We start from the raw sequence: 23,120 nt of genomic DNA on the forward strand, positions 1-23,120 counted from the left end.
AGAAATACATTGTCACCATTTAGTATATAGGTAAAACGTTTTATTTGCAGTGTATTCCACATGAAAACATTCAAGATTTAGATTTGGTGGAATTATATTCCTCAATATCAAATTTTTCTTTATAATTTATAAGTAAAAGCTCTGCTGTCATCACAGCCCCCACACTGGATCATCAGTCACTTTTTATTAAAAAGTGCGTTTCTTCCCCACAGCAACAACGTGAATCCATCCATGCAGAAAGACCGTCCAAGCCAACTGGCTACAGGTCACCGAGGGAAGAGGCTTTGTGGGGTCAAATCTCTGACGTCAAAGCAGTACGCCACAAGTATACAACTTGCAGTTCCATGGTCCAAGCCATGGCAACTTGGGATGTGACATCCAATAATGTGGCGTTAAATTTCAGTCAAAGCTGGGTTAGCATTCCTGACAGCAGAACAGGACTAACACTCCATGTCTTCAGGCTCCAGAGTCCTTTCAACAAAAGTAAAATGTTAGATCCCGGCGAAAAGAAAAAGAAAAACAAAGTACAGATGAATACAGTGATTTGACTAGACTACAACAACTTTATTGAATTGAACGAACAGAAAATATATATTAAATTGCTCAATTGGGGAATTCTCCAGACAAAAACACTATAAATTTGCTTTCTCTAGCTTCTTCTTTCATTCTATGTATTGACAGTTATACGAGAGTAAACCGGGTAGTGTTTACAATGTATTTACGACAAATGGGCAAGAATGGTCAGTGGTTAACTTGCGTAACGTTACTTAAAATATAAAAGCTTCTGGGCTTGGGTAAGTTTAACTGAAATGTAACTGTTAGTGACAAATAAATAGCTTGACGTAAACTATCTATCATTTCACATTGTTTTAACAAGACTAACTTAGCTCAGTACCGTTACGTTAGCTTAGCAACTTCCGTAGCCTCCCTCTCTAATACAAAACTTCTCCCACTTACCTTTCTACGGGACTATGTAATACATGACGAGGAAAAACACGATGTCAAAGACCACGAACAACCAGCAGTCGTACCAGTAAGAATGTTTCGGTAAAGATATCGAAGCTCCGTTAGTTTTAGACATTTTAAGGTATTGTTCTGACTCAGTCACGGGGGTCGAGTCTTGCCCCATGTTTGCTTGAGCTACAGCTGCGTACAACCCGGAAAAGCACACACGTGAAGTAGTCCTTCAAAATAAAACAAAAAATCCTTTCTAAATTTTGAAAGCTGTGATTACTGGTATTTTATTTGTACTATTTCCCATTGAAAACATGTTTTTGTAATGTATATAAAAGTAATACTTCAGTCTTTTGAATCGTGTATCCTGTGAAAACATATTGGTTACCCTTTTTAGCTCATTTGTATTGTCAACAGATGTCAGAAGGCCATCACCAAAAACTTGTTACCCTATGGGCTCTAGCGGTCTGTCTTTCTATTTGACTACACATTAAAATTTATCACCAACAGAGAGAAATTCACACAGGCAACAGTCACTTTGGCTAAGATAATATCACTTGGGACCATCTACATTGTGGCCAGTGAGTACATTTAAGTGTACTAAATGTTTTTTGTTTTTGGTATCATCTCAATGTAAAAGGAAACTGTAACATCGTGACACTCAATATTCACCTTGAAATACTCACCTCTGATGCCTTGACCCTCCACTCCATAAACTGGCCATAAACAGAGCACACACAAAAAAAAGCTCAGTGTGCTGTTTGCTCGTGTGACACCAAATACCATTTATTAGGGCTTTACAAAGACTACAAAATCCTCCAGATGAGTTAAATCACTGTCTCTGTCTATTTACATGATATGTTACATACAAATGTACAAAATATAAAACATTTAAGGACAAATGTTTCACCCAAAACAACAGAAGAAAACTTTCCCTCAAACCAGAGTAAATGCTATGGTTTTTCAACTGAGATGTAACCGCAAAGTGTTGGGTGGGAAAAACGACCAGCTGATCATCAACACTATGGCGCACACTGTTAACGGTGTCAGTCTTCTGCTAGCTCAGGAACTCATGGCCTACAACAGGAGTGTAGAGTAGCTGAGAGGGTGAATTGTGGGAGATCTAAGCTCAGGTTTGATGCATGGGTGCAACTGTAGGTAAGGAGCAACCTGTTACCCGTGGTAACTACCCCCTGATCATGCAACTACACACCCTTCCAGGTATATGTGCGAAACCATCAGAGGCTTGGCCACAGAGACACGTGTGAAGCTGAGCACAGGTAGGATTGTAGAGGGTATAGGATTGTCCTGAGGTTGTGACAACACGACTTCTTGGTCTCTGGTGGGCTTTGACTGACCAGTAGCACCTGTTGGTTGTTGGTAAATGTATACAGTACGCAGTCAAGTTCAGCTTCGGTGCCTCGGACAGCCGGCAAAGCCTAACGTGGCGGTAAGCTTGGGTGAAAATATCCAGAGAGGAAGTGCATCTAAGGAACAACAGGGATTCCTAAAGATGGAGAGGATCCAGAGAATATTACGGCAGGAGGGGAGGGGGGGCTGGAAATGTGCCAATTTTTTTATTCTCAGTCTGTGATTTTAGTGAGTTAAAAACTTTTTCTTACTGTACACCTTGTGCCTCCTGCATAGGCAAAGACATCCAATCACCACAAGACACACACCCCTTTTCGACAGCGTGTTGAGTTTTTGCACTCCTTTTTTTCCCCCCTCTCTCTTCTTCTCAAAGTACAATAATTTACTCAGCGAGTTAAGCATATTGTAACATCAACAGGGCAGAATGCATCTTTGATTCACTGTGCAAGACTGAAGTATATACAACCCACCCCGACCTCAAAGTGTGCAAAACCAACCCGCTCATTAAACAAAGAGAGGACAATCAAAATTCAAAATGGCTTCCGTCCAATACACGCATACATAACGGTAAAGGTCTCCCCTCAATGCATTCCCTTTCAAAAGCTTTAAAACATGCTCGTCAGGCTAGAAAACCCCAAAACTGTTTGGTTGTGCTCCTGTCAGTTCAAGTGAGCCCAGCTCAACTGGACGAGAAAACAACAACTAAAAAATACCCCACCCCCTTCTTTAAATGTTCTTTTTTTTTTTTACAATATTGGTCAGTTTTAAATTCAAATACATCAATTCCTTAATACTTTGACTGTCAGAAACAAGAAAGGGCGGTTTGGAGGAAGAGGGAGCAACCAAAAAAAGAACAAAAAAGGCTGTTTTCCCGACTACAAGCAGCTTCTTTGACGTAGCAGGAAGCAGATCATCATCAACCGACATCAACGTGTCTTTTCTCACTCGAGAGCAGCGGATGCCTCCCGAACGTTTGCACATCTAAGGCAGTGAGAAAGCACCAGTATCTTTGTTCCCCTAATCCGCTCTTGGGCCGATCTGGTTGACTTGCATTTCAAAACACTTTGGATTCTGTTTTTGGTACCTCATGGGTCCCAGAGGGGTGCAGATGCCGAACAAGGCAAGTCAAATGAGTGCCAGAAAGTTCCAAGCAGGACACTGTCAGCTTGCATCACTCAATTCAATACTACTGACACTGCGTTGATTGATCAGCTCTGATTCATATTTGTTGGAGTGAAAGTCAGTCTCCTGCTTTCCTGTTACTTTGCCCTGTTGCAGCAAAGCCCCACCCGCTTGGTTCTCCATGCAGGGTAACGCAAATGTCACAAGTATTCAGCTTTTTGCAATTGACCTTTGGCTAAGCCACGCCCCCCCTTCGCAATTCCGTTCTTGCACCTATGCAGCGTGCAAAGACAACGATTGCATATTTGCCACTAAATCACATTTTATCAACTGTAGCTAGATAGCTGATTGAGCTCATGTTGGACTTTTTAAAAATGTTTTAAAATGATAATCTTGTATATGGATCTTAGATGTGCACTTGATGCCTACATGCATGATCTCAGGCTAAAAGACGAATAAACATGTCCCGGGTAAACAGTCAGCATCCAATCAGTTGCTGGTCCACGTGGAAGTAAAGAAAAAAGCATCGTTCTTGTCTCTAGTGAGACCAGACTGATATTTCATTCGAGCATAACTCTGTTTGGCTGCTTCGCTTGCATACTTTTTCATATACTGTATGTATGTTCTCACTTTTCAACGATACATGGGGAAAGGCTCTTAGGATGGTGACTAAGCTATGTGTTCGGCTAATGTTATCTCACTACTGTAAGTAGTAACCATGTCAGCCCATCGTGCTAACATTTGCAACTGACCTTCCAAACTACATCTCCATGTTCAGCACCATTTAACTTGTGGAGAAGGCTTGACAGGGTTGCCGAGTCATGGGTGCTACTGATAGGACAATCGCTGTTCAAGGGAGGGGTTTAGAGGGACGGCTAATAAAGACAGCTCTGTGAGCACCCACAGAAAGTGCTGCCTGCTGTTCACGTGATGCCTTGTAAGCTGTGGAGTGACACGGAAGGCCAAGTACAACCTAATCTAAGTTTACAACCATGGTCAGTTGTGCCTTGTGTTGTTAAGTCTCTATGTGTGTGCGGTTGCGTGTGTGTAAATGGCAGTAAATCAAAGGGAAACATTGGCACTTGTCCGTTTTCTTTTTCCTTCACAGTAGCAATGTGGCTGGATGACACACAGACAATGGCGCTTTCCTTGTGCTCGTTGTTGGTGTGCCGGGGGCAGCGAGTGGCGGCTTGGCAGTGCCCGACACCGAGGAGGCTCAGGGCGGGAGACCAGCACCGTGACACTCAACTGGCGACTGAGCAGGAGGGGTCACGTGTGTCTCAGTGCCCTCAGCTCAGCAATCAAACCTAAAATAGCAACTTGCGAGGAGCCACTTCAGTTGAACAGCTGGTCGCTGACATTGTTGAAGCACAAAATCAATCTGATGGATCTGATTTGTGTGTATAGAAAATCAGTTGTCTGCCAGGCTGAGAGCCTCCACCTTGGCCAGCAGGGGGCACTACATCACCTGTAAACACTCAACAGTATTCTCGTACTTGACTCCCATCATAAGTGGAGTCAGAGATGAGGGTCCCAGGGTGGAATAAACAGTGCCTTGCTCAAAGGACTTTGGCAGGCTGGATTGTTGTTCACACGGGGGGGGGGGGGGGGCTTGAACCAATTAAAGGACAGTGTCCTCCTGCTGCCTGTGTGTAAGCATATATGTGTGTGTGTGTGTGTGTGAGAAGCACCTCTGTAAACAAGGAAAGACATAAACAACAGAACTCCCCCCCCACATTGTAAACATCTGAAGATATATCTGGGATAAAAACAAACAAAAAAAAAAACAATCCAGTTGAAATTCTTGGCTTTCTCTTTTTTTCTGACATGTCTGCGATCTGTGGTTCGTCACGGCCGAGCACAAATGTGATTTACTCCTTGAAAGTCAACTTCAGAGGAAGAGCCGTCCCTCGCCAGACCCGTCCTGCCTCCACATATATGAAAAGTTGTATTCTCGAATGTTATACATCCATTAAAAAATGACTAGCTGACCTGCCTATCTCATGTGATTAAAATATAGATGGATCCAACTTGCATGATTGTTCATCACTTTGATCACAGAGATCAAAGTTGGCTGCTGCTCTTGAAAACATACAATAATTTGATTTGAATATTGCACCATTGTAATGTAAAAATATGGGGTGATCTTTCAAATGGCGGATAATAAAACATTTCATACATCCTACATCTGTGCACTATCGGAGGTGTCCGGCGGCGACGGAGGTCTGAAGGTCCCCCTCGGGCTCTGGGTCTCATAGCGCCGACTCCAGCGAGGAGTCCAGCTGGTCGTCATGGTGACTGGTGCTGTCACTGTCGCAGCTCTGCGTGCTGGAGTAGTTGGCTGCCTCCTGCAGCCGCAGCAACATGTTCATCTGAAAACGCAGCACACAGACGAAGCCTCAATAATATAGAGATATGTACGCAATAAAGTACGCAGTGTTTCAGATAATGCACGCACTGGCATACTGAATTTAAAAAACAGAGTTTTTCGACGGACAAAGCAAAGCAAAAGCTGGGACACAAAGCAACTTCACAACAGAGAGACAAACAGTATCAGTGAAAGGATACCTAGTGAGCTGGCGTGATCTTTAAAACACCCATTATAAACTTAGGTCTAATGACTCACAAACTTTGTTTCTATACTTAACATGTGGTAAAAGGCACTTTTTAAATCCTTGCGGTGAATCACCACAATAAAACTGCAGAACTTCTCATCCTTGCACCTGAGCTAATGGACTAAATGATGCAGAAGTGCTGCTGCATCTGGCGCATTACCTCAAGTGTTCCTAAAATGAGCTTAGGCACACCTGCACTAGAACTGGTCTCGCCTGGATGGACCACACACACACACACACACACACACACACACACACACACACACACATACAGGCTAAATCGAGCCAGTTGTTTTTGGATGACTACCCTTTAATTTCTCTTGGGCTGCAATAACCCTTCAAATGGAAATTCATTCTCTCTCTCTCTCTCTCTCTCTCCCTCTCTCTCTCTCTCTCTCTCTCTTTATCCTCCCTGAATAGTTCCTCCTGTGTGTGTATGTGTGTGTGTGTGTCTGTGTGTGCATGTGCCAAGGTTGTGTTCAGCAGCCTAGCTACGTTACTAGCTTCTCTTTGTATTTTGTTTGTTGTTTGGAAAAAGCCAAGGTAACACTCATCCCAAGTTTCTATGGAAACAGCCATCCTTGAACTGTACTTTATGGATCTGCATCATGTGCTGTATCACCTTGGTCCCAGTTCATATAGAATGTTCTTTTCTGTTCCCATCTTTTTTTAAGTGGTGACACATGCAGCTAACATCACTTAGCTCAGATTCCTCTCCTGCAGTTTGATTTCTTACATTGGAGCAATTTTAATTCACTTTAAATATATTTATATAAATGAAGTCCTTCCATATCTTTCTGTGTTGTTACTTGTCTTCCTCACCAGTGGGTCTCCCTCGGTATCACTCTGGGACACCTGCTTGGACGAGGCTCCCTCCTTGGACGAGCTGTAGCCGTCGTAGCCCACGTCCTCCGGCCTCAGTTGGAGCAGCGACTGGCCATCCTGCTGCAGCGAGGCGGCGTTCCATGGATACGTGTCGTTCACCCACTTGGAAGGATCCTCCCACGCCGCTCTTTTGCCGTACAGCTGCAGGTGTGTCACAGAGGGAGAGGGGGTGTGACCGATACGGGAGAACGGACACGAGTAAAGAATTTCTCCGCTTGCAATCACCAGCACGCGGACAAATTGAGGAGTCCTAGCTCACCTGCTGTTGTTGTTCATATTCAGTCTACTTTATGTGCCTCTTGTAATGTGCAGTGACATAAAATCAGAGAGTGTGGTGAAAATCATTATCTTCTCAGTTTCATTATCATTTAAAACAGCTATGCCAGTCACAGTGGTGCATGGAGAAAACGGCCGAACGCTTTAGTAGAAGTACAGAAGTATTGGCAACTAAATGAGTAAAAGTACTTGTTATGTAGAATGACATTTCATGGTTCCAAATTCTCAAACATGAAGATTTGCTGATTTTCCTTAATTAATCAATTAATTATATTTTGTGACAAATAAAACATTGTGAAGGTATCACTGTGGGTTGTGGCTAATTGTGAAGGCCTTTCCCACTATTTTCAGAGTTACAAACCAAACTAATCCACTAATGACGAAAATAATTAGCCAATCAATCCATAATGAAAATGATCATTAGTTAATTGTTTTAGCTGTAGTGAGCATAACCTCCACCAACAACAACAGTCCTGCCTTTACTGTTCACATCAGTAACAATAATCTAATCACAGCGGACATTACTTTGCTTTGAAGACATTTTCTGGACTATACTTACATACTTTTACCGAAATAACATTTTGAATACAAAACTTTTGATCTTAACTGAGTATTTTTCTGTAGCAATGCATCATAATTTAGTGTTGCCAGGACGTACCTGCAGCCCTTCCCTGACAGCCTCCAGCAGGTAGGGCACCAAAGAGTAGTTCCACAGGTCGGTGAACCAAACCCGGGAGCCTTCTACGTCCATGGGACAGGACAGGAAGAGACGGGGGCCTGCCGGGGACAAAAGACCCCAGGGGATGAGTGTTCGTTGAATGGAAGGCGGAAAAGACAAAAGACACACGGAGCAGACTCTAAACACAAACACGCTGATGAAGAGTGGAGGCACAAGCTAACACTCACTCACTGGCTTCGGTATCCTAACAGTACAGGTGGCCAGAGAGAGAGAGAGAGAGAGAGAGAGAGAGAGTGTGTGAGACTGACCTATGGTGACATCGGAGGAGCTGTGTGCCTCCAGGAAGCCGTTGAGGTGCTGCCAGGTCTTGGGGATCCAGTCGATGATCTTAATCAGGTCATTGCTGCGCATGCTCTTATCGATCTCCGTCTCTATCAGCTTCCGCCGCAGGAAACGGCCCAGGAAGCCTTTGACCGGCTCGGTGTGGTTGGTGCACAGCACCCACCTGCGACAGGACAGATGATCGATGGTGAAACAGAAGCGGAGGAGCTGATAAATCAAGCTCAAGAGTAACCCACATCTCTCATCGAAGCAGCTCAGAGGTTTCAGCTCATTCCACTGTACCATAATATAATCGTATTAAATGTTTGGCCCATGACGGGCTTTCCCTCATGACTTTATATTTGCCAAATCATCAGCTAGTCAAACATGCTGAGCAGAAATGATTCTCACTCAGAACCTGCATAATGTTCCAATCATTTTCATCTAACGAGGGTAATTATCTGAGCGATGTAATTACAGCGCTCCCCGTGGAAGAATGCCTTTAGTTTACGATCTGTGAGAAATAACATGTTGACGGAGGGGTGAAATCAAACACATTATCCGACAGGTGAGATGACGCAAAGCCAATAAAACCACAAGCCGATAACATCCGTGTCACAATATGATGAGTAACTTCACCGACGCCGTCACGTTTTCAGTGACAGCGTTAGAGTTCAGTAGGAGTCGAGCTTGTGGTTAACGTGCATGCCACAAACCTGAAGTTGTGGTGTAGCTCAAGGTTAGGAGAAGAGGAAACCCCCTGGTTCATGGTCCCGATAACATAAGGGCTGGGTGGAGACACAGACAACAACAACACATTATTAACAGTCACAACCAAGATGCGTCACAAAATGCTAAATTATGTTGCTGTTAGACCAGTCATTTCTAAAAATGTGTTATTTCTGCCATTATAGTTCTTTTAGGTAATATTCTATTGTTTAAATAAAATACATTGCATATCTGACTCACCATTTGTGGTACTTGCAGTTGAGGAAGCCGTTGAATATGTCACTGAGGGAGCCAATATGGTGGAGGTTGTCCAGGATGACCACAGTGGGGAGCTCTGTGTCCGTCTCCTCGGAGTTACACTGCTCCGCCAGGTTGGACAGATACTGACGCAGGTCCTGGGCAACAAAGCATTACCAGACAGGTTTCATTTGGACACGAGATTTCGAACGCAAAAAGGATCTGAGTCCCTTTTTCCCCATTTATGTTAAACTCCAGTTATTTATACGAAAGCCAACCCCTACCGCTTACAACTCTGTATGCTCACTCGTGTCCGGGGTTTTCTCCCGCTGGACAAACCTTCACTACAGATAAAATGTCTGCTACAAGTGATGCTCGTCACATTCTGGAGCCCATTATCTAAATGCCAGTATATTTTTCTGCTGCTGAAGGATGACGAAAAACATCAGAGGAAAATGTCAGGTTGTGGAGTCAGTCCATCAGAGTCACAGCGTAAAGGCCATTTTCTAGAGATTCGGTTTGGTACCAGCCTTTAGTGCGCAAGTATGATCAAACGGGGAGAAAAGTCATGGTAGAAGAGGCAGAGAGACCAATTTGCGCACCAGAATGAAAATCAAATGCATCCAGGCATGCATATTGCAGATCTATTGAAAGGATAGTTTTTTAAAAGTGGGGTTGTACAATGTACTTCTCCATAGTCAGTGTATTACCTACTGTAGATGGAGTATCGGCACGGGAGCAGCAGCACAATGTATTTTAGCCACCTAAGGAAATCGGTTTAAGTATATACTCTATATTTACAATATTGTCACCGCTTCGTTGTTGGTCTAATGCTGCCTTGATTGGTTACTTTATATGTTATTGTGTGACTTTGGTGTTTTAAGGGGTTAGTTCGGATTCACCAAAGCCACACAATAACACAACAAACAAACTGATCAAGGCAGCGGTAGACGAGCAAATTCTGTCTTCTGAGAGGTAAAATTACTGTTTTTTTGTCCATAGCTAACGACTTCAGTTTCCCCCTTTAGAAATGGCTGTCTGACAGCAAAATAAAGCACTGAAAAATATTCTAAATATAGCCTACACTTCAATTGTATTGATTTCTTTAGGTGTTTGGCCCCGTCCACAGCAGTACATTGCTTTGCTCCCATGCTGGTACTCCTGTCTGTTTCTCTATACATCTACTGTAGGTAATACGCTAACTATGGATAAGTACCTCATACAACCACACTTCAAAAAATCCCTGTAATATGTGCATGTTTTGCCTTCCCATGTCTGGTAGGCTGGTGGTCACTTTTCACAATTTAAGAAAAGAATATTGATATCGCCTTTTACATGCACATATCATGATAATCTTCTCTTGGTGTAGCAAGGCATTCTGGGAGATGTGGGGAGTTACTAAACTGAAACGTAAGTAATGTAGATGAGGTAGACTGGGTGGGAGGGAAGACTAAAGACTTTAGATTCGGATCCAAAGAAAAATCGCTACCTTGCTTGAATTCTGGTCCACGTTGAAGCTGGCCACGTTGTGCTCGGTCACCGGCTGCCCCATCTGGGAGATGATGTACTCGGCCAGCTTGGCGGCCATGAAGGATTTGCCGGTGCCGCTGGGTCCTGAGAGGATGATGCGACGATGCTCCATCAGCAGGTTGAGGTACCGCTGGATGATGGGCTTCGGGATCAGCGTGTCAAACACCAGGCTGTCTATACTGTTCTCCCTCACACCTAGGAAGAGGATGGGAGGTAGGAAGGAAGGAAGGAGGGAATAGGATGGAAAGAAAGAAGAAAAGAAAATTGAAACAAATGCAGTTGCATTTTTTTTTTCATTAAATGCGGTTCAAGTTAATATTTCTTTCTCTACTCCAGAACACTTTCCTTGCCAATTCAAAGCTGGCTTCAACATCAGCTGTGATGCTGAAATAGAAACTCCTTGTTTCCTCGCTGCCGTACCTTTGAGGTTGACCTTGATGACGTTGTTGTCGCCCACCAGGTAGCCGCAGGGCAGCAGCTCAGGCACTTCGGAGGTGTGGGAGCGAACAACCTCGCCTATCCTGTAGGAGACGATGCTGTCTGAGCTGAGACCCAGGCTGGTCAGAGGGTCCACCCGAAACACATACTCCTGCAGGGAGGGAGGGGTTAGAGGAACAGCGGGAAATAAAGAACTGCACTATTGATTATGCTTAAATATTGGCTGTTGTTGACCAACTCATCTTCTAACTGACAGTGGAGCTTGTTGTGTGTGCCTGTGAATCTATAATAACAGCAACACAGACAGTGTGCAGGATTGTCTCTTCTTTTTTTAATTGAGCTGCACCTGCCACACACATTGAGGTGTGGAGAGATTTTGAACATGTTTTTTTGTAGGTTTATAATTAAATTCAGAAGAGGAAAAAGTATGCCTTCATCCATGGGTAGGATGGAGCAAACAAAATACAATTCCATGCAACCAAAGTGGATTAAAAGGGCTTTAATAAATATGGACCACTGTCTCGGGCAGATAGCATTTGTAATAACAGCACATGCATCACTCTCTTTTTCCAATTAGTTTCATTTCAAAAAGCAGTTGTATCTTCAATTAAATTAAATTAATTCATTAAATCCTCTTATTAGAATAGGCACATGACAAAGAGGGATCCAACTACCATGAAATATTTGGATAAACATTTCTTCGTGACATTTTGACAAACTACATGGAACAGAACCATCATTAATGTAACTGGTCATGTGTGTGCATATCCTGCCAAGACAAGTCAAAGTGTGTGTTGTGTGCCTAAATAACTGACCTGAACCTCTGAGCAATGGGCGCGTTTACCTTGAAGAGGCGTCGGATGACCCCATCCAGGACGTCCCACTTGGTTTTCCCACTCACACCTATAGACCCAATCAGGTACGCCTGGCCTACCTTTCCCTGGAGAGTTGGCAGATGAATCAAAGCAACAGGAGTCAGAACCAATAAGACCAATACAGTGGTTTAAGCTGGAGGAAAAAGGGGAAAGAACGTCCACTCTTCGTCCACTAACCTTGGTGGTATATGGCCCACGGCTGATGGTGACCACTATTCGCACACTCCGGCCGTCTTTGCGCAGATTGCCCTCGTAGCCGTCATCCAGCAGAATATCTGAAAAACAGGACTTTTCTGTTAGGAAACACAATCAACTTGATTCATTACAAACAAACTCTCACTCTGCCCGCTGGCAAATTAGAGCTGGAAATGGACAAACAGACTCCAAAGTAAAAAAAAAAGATATTAGATAATGGGTTTCTTTGGTGAGATAATTACTTTTACATTCAATCAATGTTTCCATACAGAACTTTTTCTAGTGAGTGCACAGAATGATAATTTAAGAACGACTACGTGTTTTGAAATGAAATGGAGTACAATCTAAGGGAGAGAACAAATAAGATAGGACGGGAAATCATTCAAAAGGAAGAGGTTTGGATGAGGTATTTGTTGAGAGTTGAACGTTAAGTCAGTGAGAGGATGGGGACTGTGACATCATTGGGACAAAATCATTAAGTAATAAGAAATGACAGCTGTTCGAAGACATAAATGACTTATGATTTATCAACCTGACAATGTGTGTAGAGAAGTAGAAGCCACTAACGTCAGTTTACAGCAACAATCAGACACCCAGCACCTTTCAGATTCTCCACCGACAGCAACGGAGCTGAAGGCAAACTGATAACAGTTTCCTCAGTTCACGAATTTCAAAAATATCTGGAGGCTTAGCTTGTTGAGTTTTAGATTCAAACTTATTCTAACCTTTGTGACGGATCAAACACCATAAACATTTTCATATTTGATCGTCATTTTTCATCTCATGCTTAATGGAACCGGCAACAGCAGATTATTTTCCTAACACGACACATCATCACCTTTTAAGTTGACAGACTTGTTAGCACGGCTAACGGCTGCCTATTTACACATCCAATGGACAAGGAGCCACATTTTAATTGATGGCGAGTCTGTTTTGGACCACCTTGGAGAATTTACGTAAATATTCACTCTCCTTGAGCTCTATTTTTGGTCTCCACCAACACCTGGGAAAAATATGTGGCTATTTTAGCTGCTAAATGCTCCTCTGTGTTCACTAGCTAGCTAATAACATTGTCTATCTGTCGTGTAAAGTTAGAACCTTTTCTCTGAAAAACATTTGGCTGCGTCTGCCATGAACAGTGCGATGACACTCACCCGAAACAGTGAAGTTACGGGTCATAAAAGCCACAACAATGAGCTGGTTGCTCTCTAAGGGTTTGTCACAATGATCAACAGCTTTAACATACAAGTAGTCATGTGATCCAGTGTTAATCAAAAACAAATATTATAGCAGCTTTAACTAGAGAGCACAATAACAAACAATCCAAAACTGTAGAAATTTGTATTTTACTTTGTGCAAGTTTGACTTATTTGTTAGTTTCCCGCCACCTCTAACCTTTGACAACGACCACGCGCTAACAACTCCAAGTCTCTCTCTTCATTCTCTTTTTTCCCGGAGTCCATTTTTTGGACAGGGTACTTTGTATTCAGCTGGCCTCCCTTAGCTGAGGGCTCTGTGCTGGACTGATAAGCCCGTTGGCCCACTCGTCTTCCAACGCGTCACTGCTCTCGGCTCACCCCCCCCCCCCCCCCATCAATTAATGAAGGCCCGAGTCCTCGGAGAGAGCTGCGCCTTCTATGTTAATTACTGGACAAGTGAGACAGGGACAGAACTCTTTCACTTCTCCAATGGATCGGGCCTGGAGACATTTTCAGCATGTTCTTGTGTGTGTGTGTGTGTGTGTGTGTGTGTGTGTGTGTGTGTGTGTGTGTGTGTGTGTGCGTTACAGGCTCCTGCTGCGTTAACCAGCCCTCGCAGTAGAGAGAGCAGCTATTTCGTCATTTCACGCGGGGCTCCTCCGGATCATTTCTCTCCGCAAACACAGTTCTCTCACATTTATCGAGGCGAGTGTGGAGGGAGCTAATCCAGCTTGATTCCCTAAGAGTTGCTGCAGACCATAGAGTGTGTCCTACGGCTTAACTAGACAAAAGAACATGGCGCTGACATGACTGAGGTTTAATTCTTTATAGCTCAATGCACCTGCCGACAGTTTTGAAATGTAAAAAAAAAGGACTATCGAAGTCTATTTCGCTTACTACCACCACCCTCACACTTCTCACTTCTGAGGAACAACTGCAGGCTGCTAGCGCTGATGTACAAAAACACTTCAGATGGACAACGCTGGGCGGCTGACACTGAACCGACCTGACATGATGGTGTCAGTGATGTTGAGGTTGTTGAGCGACAGCCCCAGGGACTGACGGGAGGAGGACGAGGACGTGCTGGAGGTCTCGGAGGGCGGCCGGGTCGTCTTGACGGGCGTGGCCGTCGGTGTGGCGTTGCCGCTGGTCTTGAGGCGATCGTTCTCCGCTTTCAGCGCCTCGATCTCGTTCTGTTTGTCGACAAACAAATGAAAATGAGACAAAAACCTGACAGAAGTTGCATTCAAAGACTCATATTCCTGCATTCAGGCTGGCCACTGTTGTTATATCGAATCTGTATTATTGGCGTTTGATCTTCAAGGCTCTCTTTGTGCTGAAGGGTAAGTCTCAGATAAGGCGCCTTACATGATCCCCAGATCTGAGAGGAGACTATGGGCTTCTACAGACGAGGCAATCCACATCCACAAAGAGCCACTTAACACTGGAGACCATATATGGTGATATCCTTTGAACATGTGCTCCTTTTAAGAATATGAAGTGACACAGCACCTCTGAACAGTATGCTTTGAACTGATGGGTGGCGTTTCATTGCAACACTTCAATGGGAATGATATCAACTAATCAAATATGTGTATTTGCGGGGGGGGGGGAGCTGAATTTTATTCAGCTTCATGGGGAAATGAAACCATCCATTCCGCCTCTCTGAGGCATGTTTACCATGACAGCTCATGTAAATGACACGTCATTTATTAATTGCTAGTTCTGGAGGTGATGCAGCATGCCGGCTCACTGTGATGGCTGGAAAGCCACAGTATCCAATCTTCCCCTAGTTTTTTATTTCCTTGTATTGCTCTTCTAAAAATGTTCTGACTTTCAGACTTGAGGAATAGTTCCGTGGGGAATGAAGCAATATCATGAACTACAATTTAATGGCGAACCTGCATGAGTGTTAGGTGTATAGGTATAGGATAGTAGGAGAGGCTTTGTGTTTGTAAGACCAGATATTTTGCCTTCAGCCCTCCTGGTGCCCCTCTGGAGCCCCCTCAGCCATCCACTAACCCACTGAATGCAGTGGTAACTGTTCTAACTGGTAGCAGCTGTCATGCTCCAGTGCCTTTAGGGAGGAACACACCGCTTTAGCACAAATAAATTGGACGGACAGAGCGAAAAAAAGAAACTGTAGAACAACTAAAAGTGCTTCTTTCTCCATGAGATGCCTCTATCTGCGTTTGGCAAACAGAACTAAAGCCTATTTGATACCTAGAGTTGAGTCCTTCAGCCACAGGTCACCCAGTACTCAGGTTACCCAGATCTCACCTGCATGCGGTTCATGGCCTCTCGGATCTGGTCCAGGTGGTGGGCGGAGCTGAGTGCCTCCAGGCGGATGTCCGTCAGTTTGAGCTCCTTCTCCCTCAGCTCGTTCTTCAGCAGGAGGATGGTTTCTGCCTCGGCTTCGGTGCATTCGCAGAGCCTGCGACCGGGGTTTACACACAGGGAGGTGGAAGTGGGGTGTCGGTTACCTCGAGGGTTATACCAAACACACAAACACACATAATCTAGAGATGCACACTTTAAAGGAAAGTTCAGAGGGAAGCTGGAGTCAGTGGCGGAGATGTGGGACATCTGGGAAGGAGTGTGACCCCCGCCCCCATTTATAATACTTCCCATTTACTTACAATGCGTTACCAGCACATTGAGCAACATGTTGCAGTTATACTGAAGAGGTGGTAGTTGTCCCATCATCATGATTCAGTTTTTTTCACAAACACCAGGCAGAGATCTGATATGGAGTTAGATGCAATGCTATTTTGCTCAAAGTCAAAAACACAGAAAGAATAAGTCACATTTGGGTCGTTCACTGCATGAAAATTCTATAACTGACGCCAGCACATGCTTTGGCCTACGTCAAACTCCTTAAAAAGGAAGTCATCTCACCAGCTGTCACAGGTGCACAGTACCTGCATGCTGGTTGCCGGTCGGCAAAATGGCCTTTTGTACTAACAGGATAGAACCAATTTGCTCATGTGCGAGCTCATCCATCTCACCCTTTATTCAGCCTACTGCTACTTCTCCTGAGCCGGAGACCTCCAACATGCCAAGGTGCTCACGGCACCGAGATGCAGAGGAAAAGTCACACCAACACAACCCCACGGCACACACACACACACACTCCCTGGGAGCACGCTGCGCAGCGCCTATTACCGGGATCGGTGCTTGTAGACCACGTGACCGTTTTGCCTTTTCTTTGGCGTCCAAATGGGGGAGTACTTACTATCGCAAAAGCACTTGCTACAGCGGGAGGGGCGTTCAAGAAAAGGATGAACAGAGAGGTCAGAAAAGAAAAAACGTGGTGAGGATTAACAGACATTTGTGAGAAGAAAAAAAAACAAGAAAATAACTGAAAAGATTTTAGTCGATTTGTATGCAAGGAAGCGTGTCCGAGTGGAGAGAGCTACCTGTGTGTATACGTTATGTGTGTGTGTAACAGCGGATGCATGCGCATACGCAAAACTCACTCGGTGGTGGAGGGCGAAGAATGCAGCGTGGCGATGCTGCCCTGCCTGTTGTCGTGCTGCAGTTTGGGCGAGGACGGCAGCGAGTCGATCATCTCCTCCATCTCGTCATGCGCCGACTGGGATTTGGATTTCTTCTTGCTGAACGCCTGTTTGAAGGAGCTGCGCAACTGCAAGACAGAAAACACAAACATGCCGGAGTCAGTTCCCTGAGAGAACAGGGGGCTGGTGACATCACACCTTGCCAGATCAGGAAGTCACTCTGTGTTGTTTCCCAAGCAGTGGGCACTGCCTGGTTTAGGTAAAGAGAAGGGGGCAAAAAGCAAGACCGTAAGTAGAGATGGAATGAGAGATGGGGGGGACCAGGCTTTGAACAGGCAATCCAAATGAACAAGGGAGCAGGAAAACGAGGAGGGAGGAATAAGGTGGGGTTGCCGTATCCATGCCGACTGTTCCGGAGAAGGGAAAGAAGAGGTTGCTCTGAGGGGGGAAGGAGGAACACACAAGGGGGGCGAGGATAGGATGGAGAATAGCCACAGCACACACACACACAGAGGACACTCTGGGAGCCACTGACCTGAGCCGGGATGGAATCGGCCACCTGAAGATGCAGAACACACCCAAAGTTAAGCCTCGCAAACACACACACTTACCTCACCCTCCCACAAACAAATCCCCCTCTGCTTGATTAAAGATAAACGCCATTAGTGCATCTGATTTACAGAGCACTTTGTCCTCAGCAAATACAGTTCATGCTGTTGCGAGGGGGATGATAATGAAGTCGATGTCTATTATGATTGCGTAGCGTTCATCTTCCCGTTATCTGATTGGCAGCCATGTTTGTCCCTAGGCTGGTCAAGCACGTAGTACAAGATGTTGCATGAAATCCACGGGACCCTAATCATGCTAAACAGAACACACCAACACAGTACATCCATTCGATTTAACGGCCCAGTGCATTCTGGGAAAGGCTCCAGCCTCCCTGTTACCCTTGCAGGATGAGCAACTATAGAAAAAGAGGAATGGATTGGATGGATTTCGACACATTTCCACACACTTAGCCAGTCATGTTAGTGAGCCAGTGGACAGCCCTGATGCTTAAAGAATGTCCTATGTGGGGACGGTGTTTGCCACCTTCCACAGGGAGGCTCCTGTCCTGCTTGAAGCTACTTCAGCAGGTCAGCAGCTTGCTTGCTGGCACAAAGCCGCTGCCCTAATGAAAGGCACCCTACCAATTTATTATGACAACCTTTTTTTTTTTTTACCTTTCTGTTAGCATGATCTGCTGCTTTTGTGCAAGTTCAGTGTGTGCACCGAGGCAGGGTTTATGCAATTGAATAATGAATTGCTGCTTAAGTAAGGGATTGATTTGTATTCATGAGCATGACTTTTTCTTGGGGGGGGGGGGGGTCCTCACTCAACGTAGCAGATTTGGGTGTCACTCTCAGCGGTGAACTTTTGGGCTGTAAGCGTGCATTTCATTTCAAGGGCAGGCGTTTTGCATTGCAGCAGAGAGTGAACACTGGCTCTGCGCTCTTTGGCTGAGATGGAACTTCTCATATGTCATCCGTCTGACTCAGGGGGCTGCAGCAAATAACAGCTCTCCAGCCAGGGACACTGAGCCGCTATTGTACAGTGAAGCACAGAAGAGAAAAATCTGAAAGAGCGGGAGAGAGAGAGAGAGGGGGAGAGGAGAGAGAGAGGGAGAGGAGAGAGCTTTATGGGCTTTTTCTGATAACTCTGCTTTTTTTTTTTTTCTTGATCTGTGGGTATTTGTGGACATAGTCCTCAGTAGAAAGGACACGCCCCATGGGAGGTGAAAGTACAACTTGGACACTTAAGCAAACTGAGCCATCAAAGGAACAAAGTTTCTGTCTTCCCAAAAAGAGACAGAAGTTAAAGAGAACTTTGTGGAAGACTTTTGAGTCTTTCCAGACCATCAAACCTGACCACGTCCCGTTGAGTACCTGGGGGATTAAGAGCCCTTCTCAAAAGTACTGTGAGAAGTGAGAGTGTTTCTCAGTTCCACCCACTTGACTCAGATATTCAACCAGCACTTCTCTAACCTCTGGCAGCCATCGGCGTGGTGTAAAGCTGAACTTCAGTAACCATGACACTAGCAGCCACTCCGCTTCTTTACCAACCTAATTTGCATGCTGCTGTCACTGTCTGTGAAATCCAAAGTGCACCTTGAACAATAATTGCGCGGCGGTTTGACTCTGCTCGACCCCTTCTGTTGGCCCTCGCCGCCGGATGCTACCTCAGCCACTCAGCTGACACCATCTCGGCACTGTAACCAAGCAACGGGGATATGATAGTAGGGTGCCGTTAAGCACGGGTTTTAGGGTATTATTTCAGGTCACCAATGAGAATCTGCCTCCGAAATCGGAGAAGTTTCCAAGCACGAGAAGGTAAGTGGTGATTTGACCACAAGCAGCGACTGGTTTGAAATTGGAAGACCAATTATTGGTTTCACAAGGGATGAAGGGAGGAAGAGGAAAATCACAGCAATAAAGAATTGTATTGCCTTTTGGGATGGAAATGATCAAACTACTTTTGATTTGGAGCTTTGATTTAATGAGTCACATCCAAACCCAGTCAACCGGAGGTCATGGTTAGGTCGAGCTACTGTATATGCAGGTACACCCAGAATATTAGCTGATTTTGAAGCTCCTTCAGTGGGCGCAACGGTAGAATAAGCTTTATTCCGCAAAACTGCCTTCATCTATGTAAGGAAGACATTTAATCTTTCAATGCGGGCTTTATGAGTATATGTGAAATAGATCAACTTCCACTGAATAATTCATATGTGTCTTTCACTATTTAAACCACACCCTAAACAATGACTAGGAAACTGAATGTAAAATATACATCATTTTGTGCAGAAGAGCAGTTGAGCGGATCATGTCTGAAATTTCCTCCTTTTTTTCGTTTTTTTTTTAGACAATTTCTGCGCTCAACCTTTCTTTGCTGCTTCCGTCTCACAATGACGACAGTTTCTACACCTACCCAGCTCTTCTTCTTCTTCTTTTTGTCCTCGGCGTCCTTGCCCAGACTGCCCATGCTGGAGTGACTGGCTGCGCTGTTGATGCTGGACATGCTCTCCGACGAGTGCTGCCGCCTAATCCGCAGGTCTGCAAGTGACGGACAAAATCTTACTTAGTGCTCCGAAAAGACGGGTCACAATGCAATGCTGATCCATGTACCAAAACGTTCTTCAAGCTTCACTTTAAACTTATAATCCATTACATTTGAGTCCCGGTTGATACTGATGGTTACTGGTGGTATCAGATATTTAAGTTAAATACTACAGCCAACACTTGTCGAATGGCTACTTTGTCAGAAATGTAGCTCAGCCTAACAAACTAACGTTATTTTGATAAAGAAGTCAGAAGTTAAAAGATCAGATTCCACGTGATTGTGCTGTTCACACTGTTATAAAAAACAGGGATATCATTGAGATAAAATGAACCTGGTTACATGCATGGATTGCTTCCTGTGAATCCCTCGAGCATGTAAAGGCAATTTGTAGCCATTGAATTGCTTTTACTGCAAAATATGGACCATAAATTGTATCAAAATCAGAGTTTTTAAATTATAACTTTATCAGTCAGCTATGTTGGGCTCAGCTTGTCTCCAATAATCAGCTGTGAGGAGTTTTGATACTTGAAATGAAAATTGATCACACAACTGACTCGGGTTGTTTCTAGGACTAAACAACTGACCCATACAGCACAAAACACTTCATTTATTAGGGGCTGGATTCCCCCTGTGGCCAATCAGGCTTACAAAAAATGCATCGACTCATGGAACACTAATGCAGCTGTCATCATGATCGCGCATGCTGGTTCCCTCATTACCTTTGTGCAGGTGGTCAGGGCCGTTGAGCGCCACCTGGATGGCGGTCTGTGCGTCGGTGTTCTGGGTCTTTAGCGAATCTATTGTTTCCCTCAACTCCACCAACTCGGACTCCTGGAGAGAGACACGGTTGTTAAAACGAAGGGTGACGCACCGAAAAGCAGTTCCTCGTTCGGCCAAATGTGTGGAGCTTCGTCACTGGAAACAAATTCCTAAATTTGGCATTGGCGTGGCTTTTAGTGGAAGGGAATGAGAGGCAAAAAAAAAGTCTCCCTGCGGATTTGTCCCAACCCCGCACCACCTGCTTAGAATTAAAAAAAAGAAAAAAGCTCCACTCTGTTGAACCAACACGATCAGATAGAAGGAGTCTCCTATTCTGCCATTCCCGAAAAAAACCCCCCACTGAGGGCTGAAGATAGGGTTTCCACTTTAATTAAAAGTTGGGACGGCCTTGTTTAACAAAGACATCCCACCAGATCCCAGTCTGCTTTAATTTATAGAGGATTAAAAAAAGCTGCCAGGGCTCGTCAGCATTCTGTGTGTGTAATATGTGTGTGTGTGTGTGTGTGTGTGTGTGTGAGAACAGAGGGAAGTATTCATAATGTGTGGTAGGGATATATCTTTGAGCATATTGCTGCTGCTGTGTGATCAGTGTTTCGTTGCAATTCAAGCTCTTTTGAAACCTCCCGTCGGTCAAAAAAGTCGACTTGTATGAAGATGGAGAGAAATAGAGCCAGGAGCAGATGAATGCTGGAGGTTTTTCTGGAGAATACACTGGTTTTAAATGGGTTTGTGGGCCTTAGGGTCAGGGAATATGCTGAACCCTTGCATGTTGGGCCAAAATCGGGCACTTTCACCTTCAAGTGAAGCAAACATTTTTTACTTCAGACAAGCGAGTCAATCACCTTGGTTAAGGTTAGAAGTAAAGTTAGAGAGAAATTCAGGCAACAACGAAAACGTTTTGACGAAAACTCCAAAAGAAACCTTTCAAGTGCTCCGGGAACTGAACCTGAAGATAAAACATATCCATTAATGCGCAACCGCCGACCTCTACACTCTGTAGTTTCACTGAATCATTTCAATGTTAAACCGGAGCCGGTTTCTAATCATTTTTCCTCTCTGTAATCCCTTCGCCATCCATTCACACACAGCATATTTCAAACTCAGGACTGAGCTCTTGTACCTTTTGTTCGGCCGTCATGGTGAGGCTCTGCAGGCGGCCGGTCATGTTACTCAGGCTCTTCTCGAAGGCTGCCACCAGGTGAGCCTGCAGACACACAGAGAGACACATATTACAGGCTGGAGTGCAGGATAACATTTGGTTTACCACAGGCAAACTCTAAGAACTATGTTCAAACTGTTTCATTCTCTTTCGAATATGAAAACTAAAGAACTCAAAACCGATGAATTGGGACTCCTGTCAAAATTCAAAATAAGCTCAGTCAAAATGTACGCAACGCTAAACATAACTTATCACTTGTCTATGCATAAATCAATATTCATGAATGTTTTGAAAAACATTGACGAAAAAGCCCATGCAGAGAATGAATAAGTTGGTCTGCTGGCTGGCGACGATAGCTTTCAAGTGAGTTTTTTTGCTCGAGCCAAACAAGACGTGGCGTGGAAGGTTTGCCCTTCTGAAGAGTTCCCCTGTACCCTGTGAAGGACTGCTGCTGGGATATCTAGCTTTAAAATACGAACAATCAGCAAAACCACGTTGAGTCACTCTCAAATTTCAAGGGCAAGTTCACACGATGCATACTGAGAACGATTTATTTGAACGGGGAGCTTGTTAGGAGCGTTTCATTTAACTTTGCAGAATGTTGTGAATTAACCATTATGGATGTCATCATGCTCCGAAATCCTCTTTCTGGAATAATAACACCAAGAAAATAGTGAAAGAAAAGATGGATCCCACAGAGGCACACAGATCGATGACCCCCCTCCCCCCGACTTCATCTGTCACCCGGAGATGCAGAGGCGACGCGCTTAGGGACGGCAAATGTATCATCGGCGTCACGCCATCTGCTCCGCTGAACCTGTGGGTTGTGTATGCGTGTGTCTGGATATGTAACTGGATTTGCTTGAGCATGTGTGAGGTTTTTTTTTCTATACATGTTTGCGTCTGAATGTCTGGTGAAGCCTTATGTTCACGGTTGTGCAAATGTGAGTTTGCAAAATCGGTGCTTGTTCTGCCAGCTCATCCTCCCATCCTTAGCTAGAGACCTTGAGACACCTGTCAAGCCTGGTGTGTCACATGGAGGTGGGCAGCATGCCCAGGCACATCAGACAATCTCTGCTTAACACACACACACACACACACACACACACACACACACACACACACACACACACACACA

General features: G+C 44.6%; 1 protein-coding gene across 1 annotated transcript in view; it reads right to left on the bottom strand.

Annotated features, from left to right (window-relative positions):
* Window positions 1-27: 27 nt before the first annotated feature.
* The window catches only part of LOC116399615 (neuron navigator 3), a 111,339-nt gene continuing 88,246 nt past the window's right edge, over window positions 28-23,120 (bottom strand). Inside the window, 19 exon segments of the mRNA XM_031876894.1 lie at window positions 28-471; window positions 958-5,819; window positions 6,885-7,088; window positions 7,882-8,000; window positions 8,211-8,407; window positions 8,940-9,011; window positions 9,193-9,347; window positions 10,679-10,914; window positions 11,140-11,308; window positions 12,002-12,097; window positions 12,210-12,307; window positions 14,433-14,619; window positions 15,707-15,860; window positions 16,592-16,678; window positions 16,906-17,072; window positions 17,480-17,503; window positions 19,912-20,036; window positions 20,763-20,874; window positions 21,944-22,099. Coding sequence (XP_031732754.1) covers window positions 5,700-5,819; window positions 6,885-7,088; window positions 7,882-8,000; window positions 8,211-8,407; window positions 8,940-9,011; window positions 9,193-9,347; window positions 10,679-10,914; window positions 11,140-11,308; window positions 12,002-12,097; window positions 12,210-12,307; window positions 14,433-14,619; window positions 15,707-15,860; window positions 16,592-16,678; window positions 16,906-17,072; window positions 17,480-17,503; window positions 19,912-20,036; window positions 20,763-20,874; window positions 21,944-22,099 — 2,478 coding nt within the window. The 3' untranslated portion in view covers window positions 28-471; window positions 958-5,699.

The sequence above is a fragment of the Anarrhichthys ocellatus genome, unplaced genomic scaffold (genome assembly GCF_004355925.1).
Source record: "Anarrhichthys ocellatus isolate YVR2014 unplaced genomic scaffold, GSC_Weel_1.0 scaffold118, whole genome shotgun sequence".
Lineage (NCBI taxonomy): Eukaryota > Metazoa > Chordata > Actinopteri > Perciformes > Anarhichadidae > Anarrhichthys > Anarrhichthys ocellatus.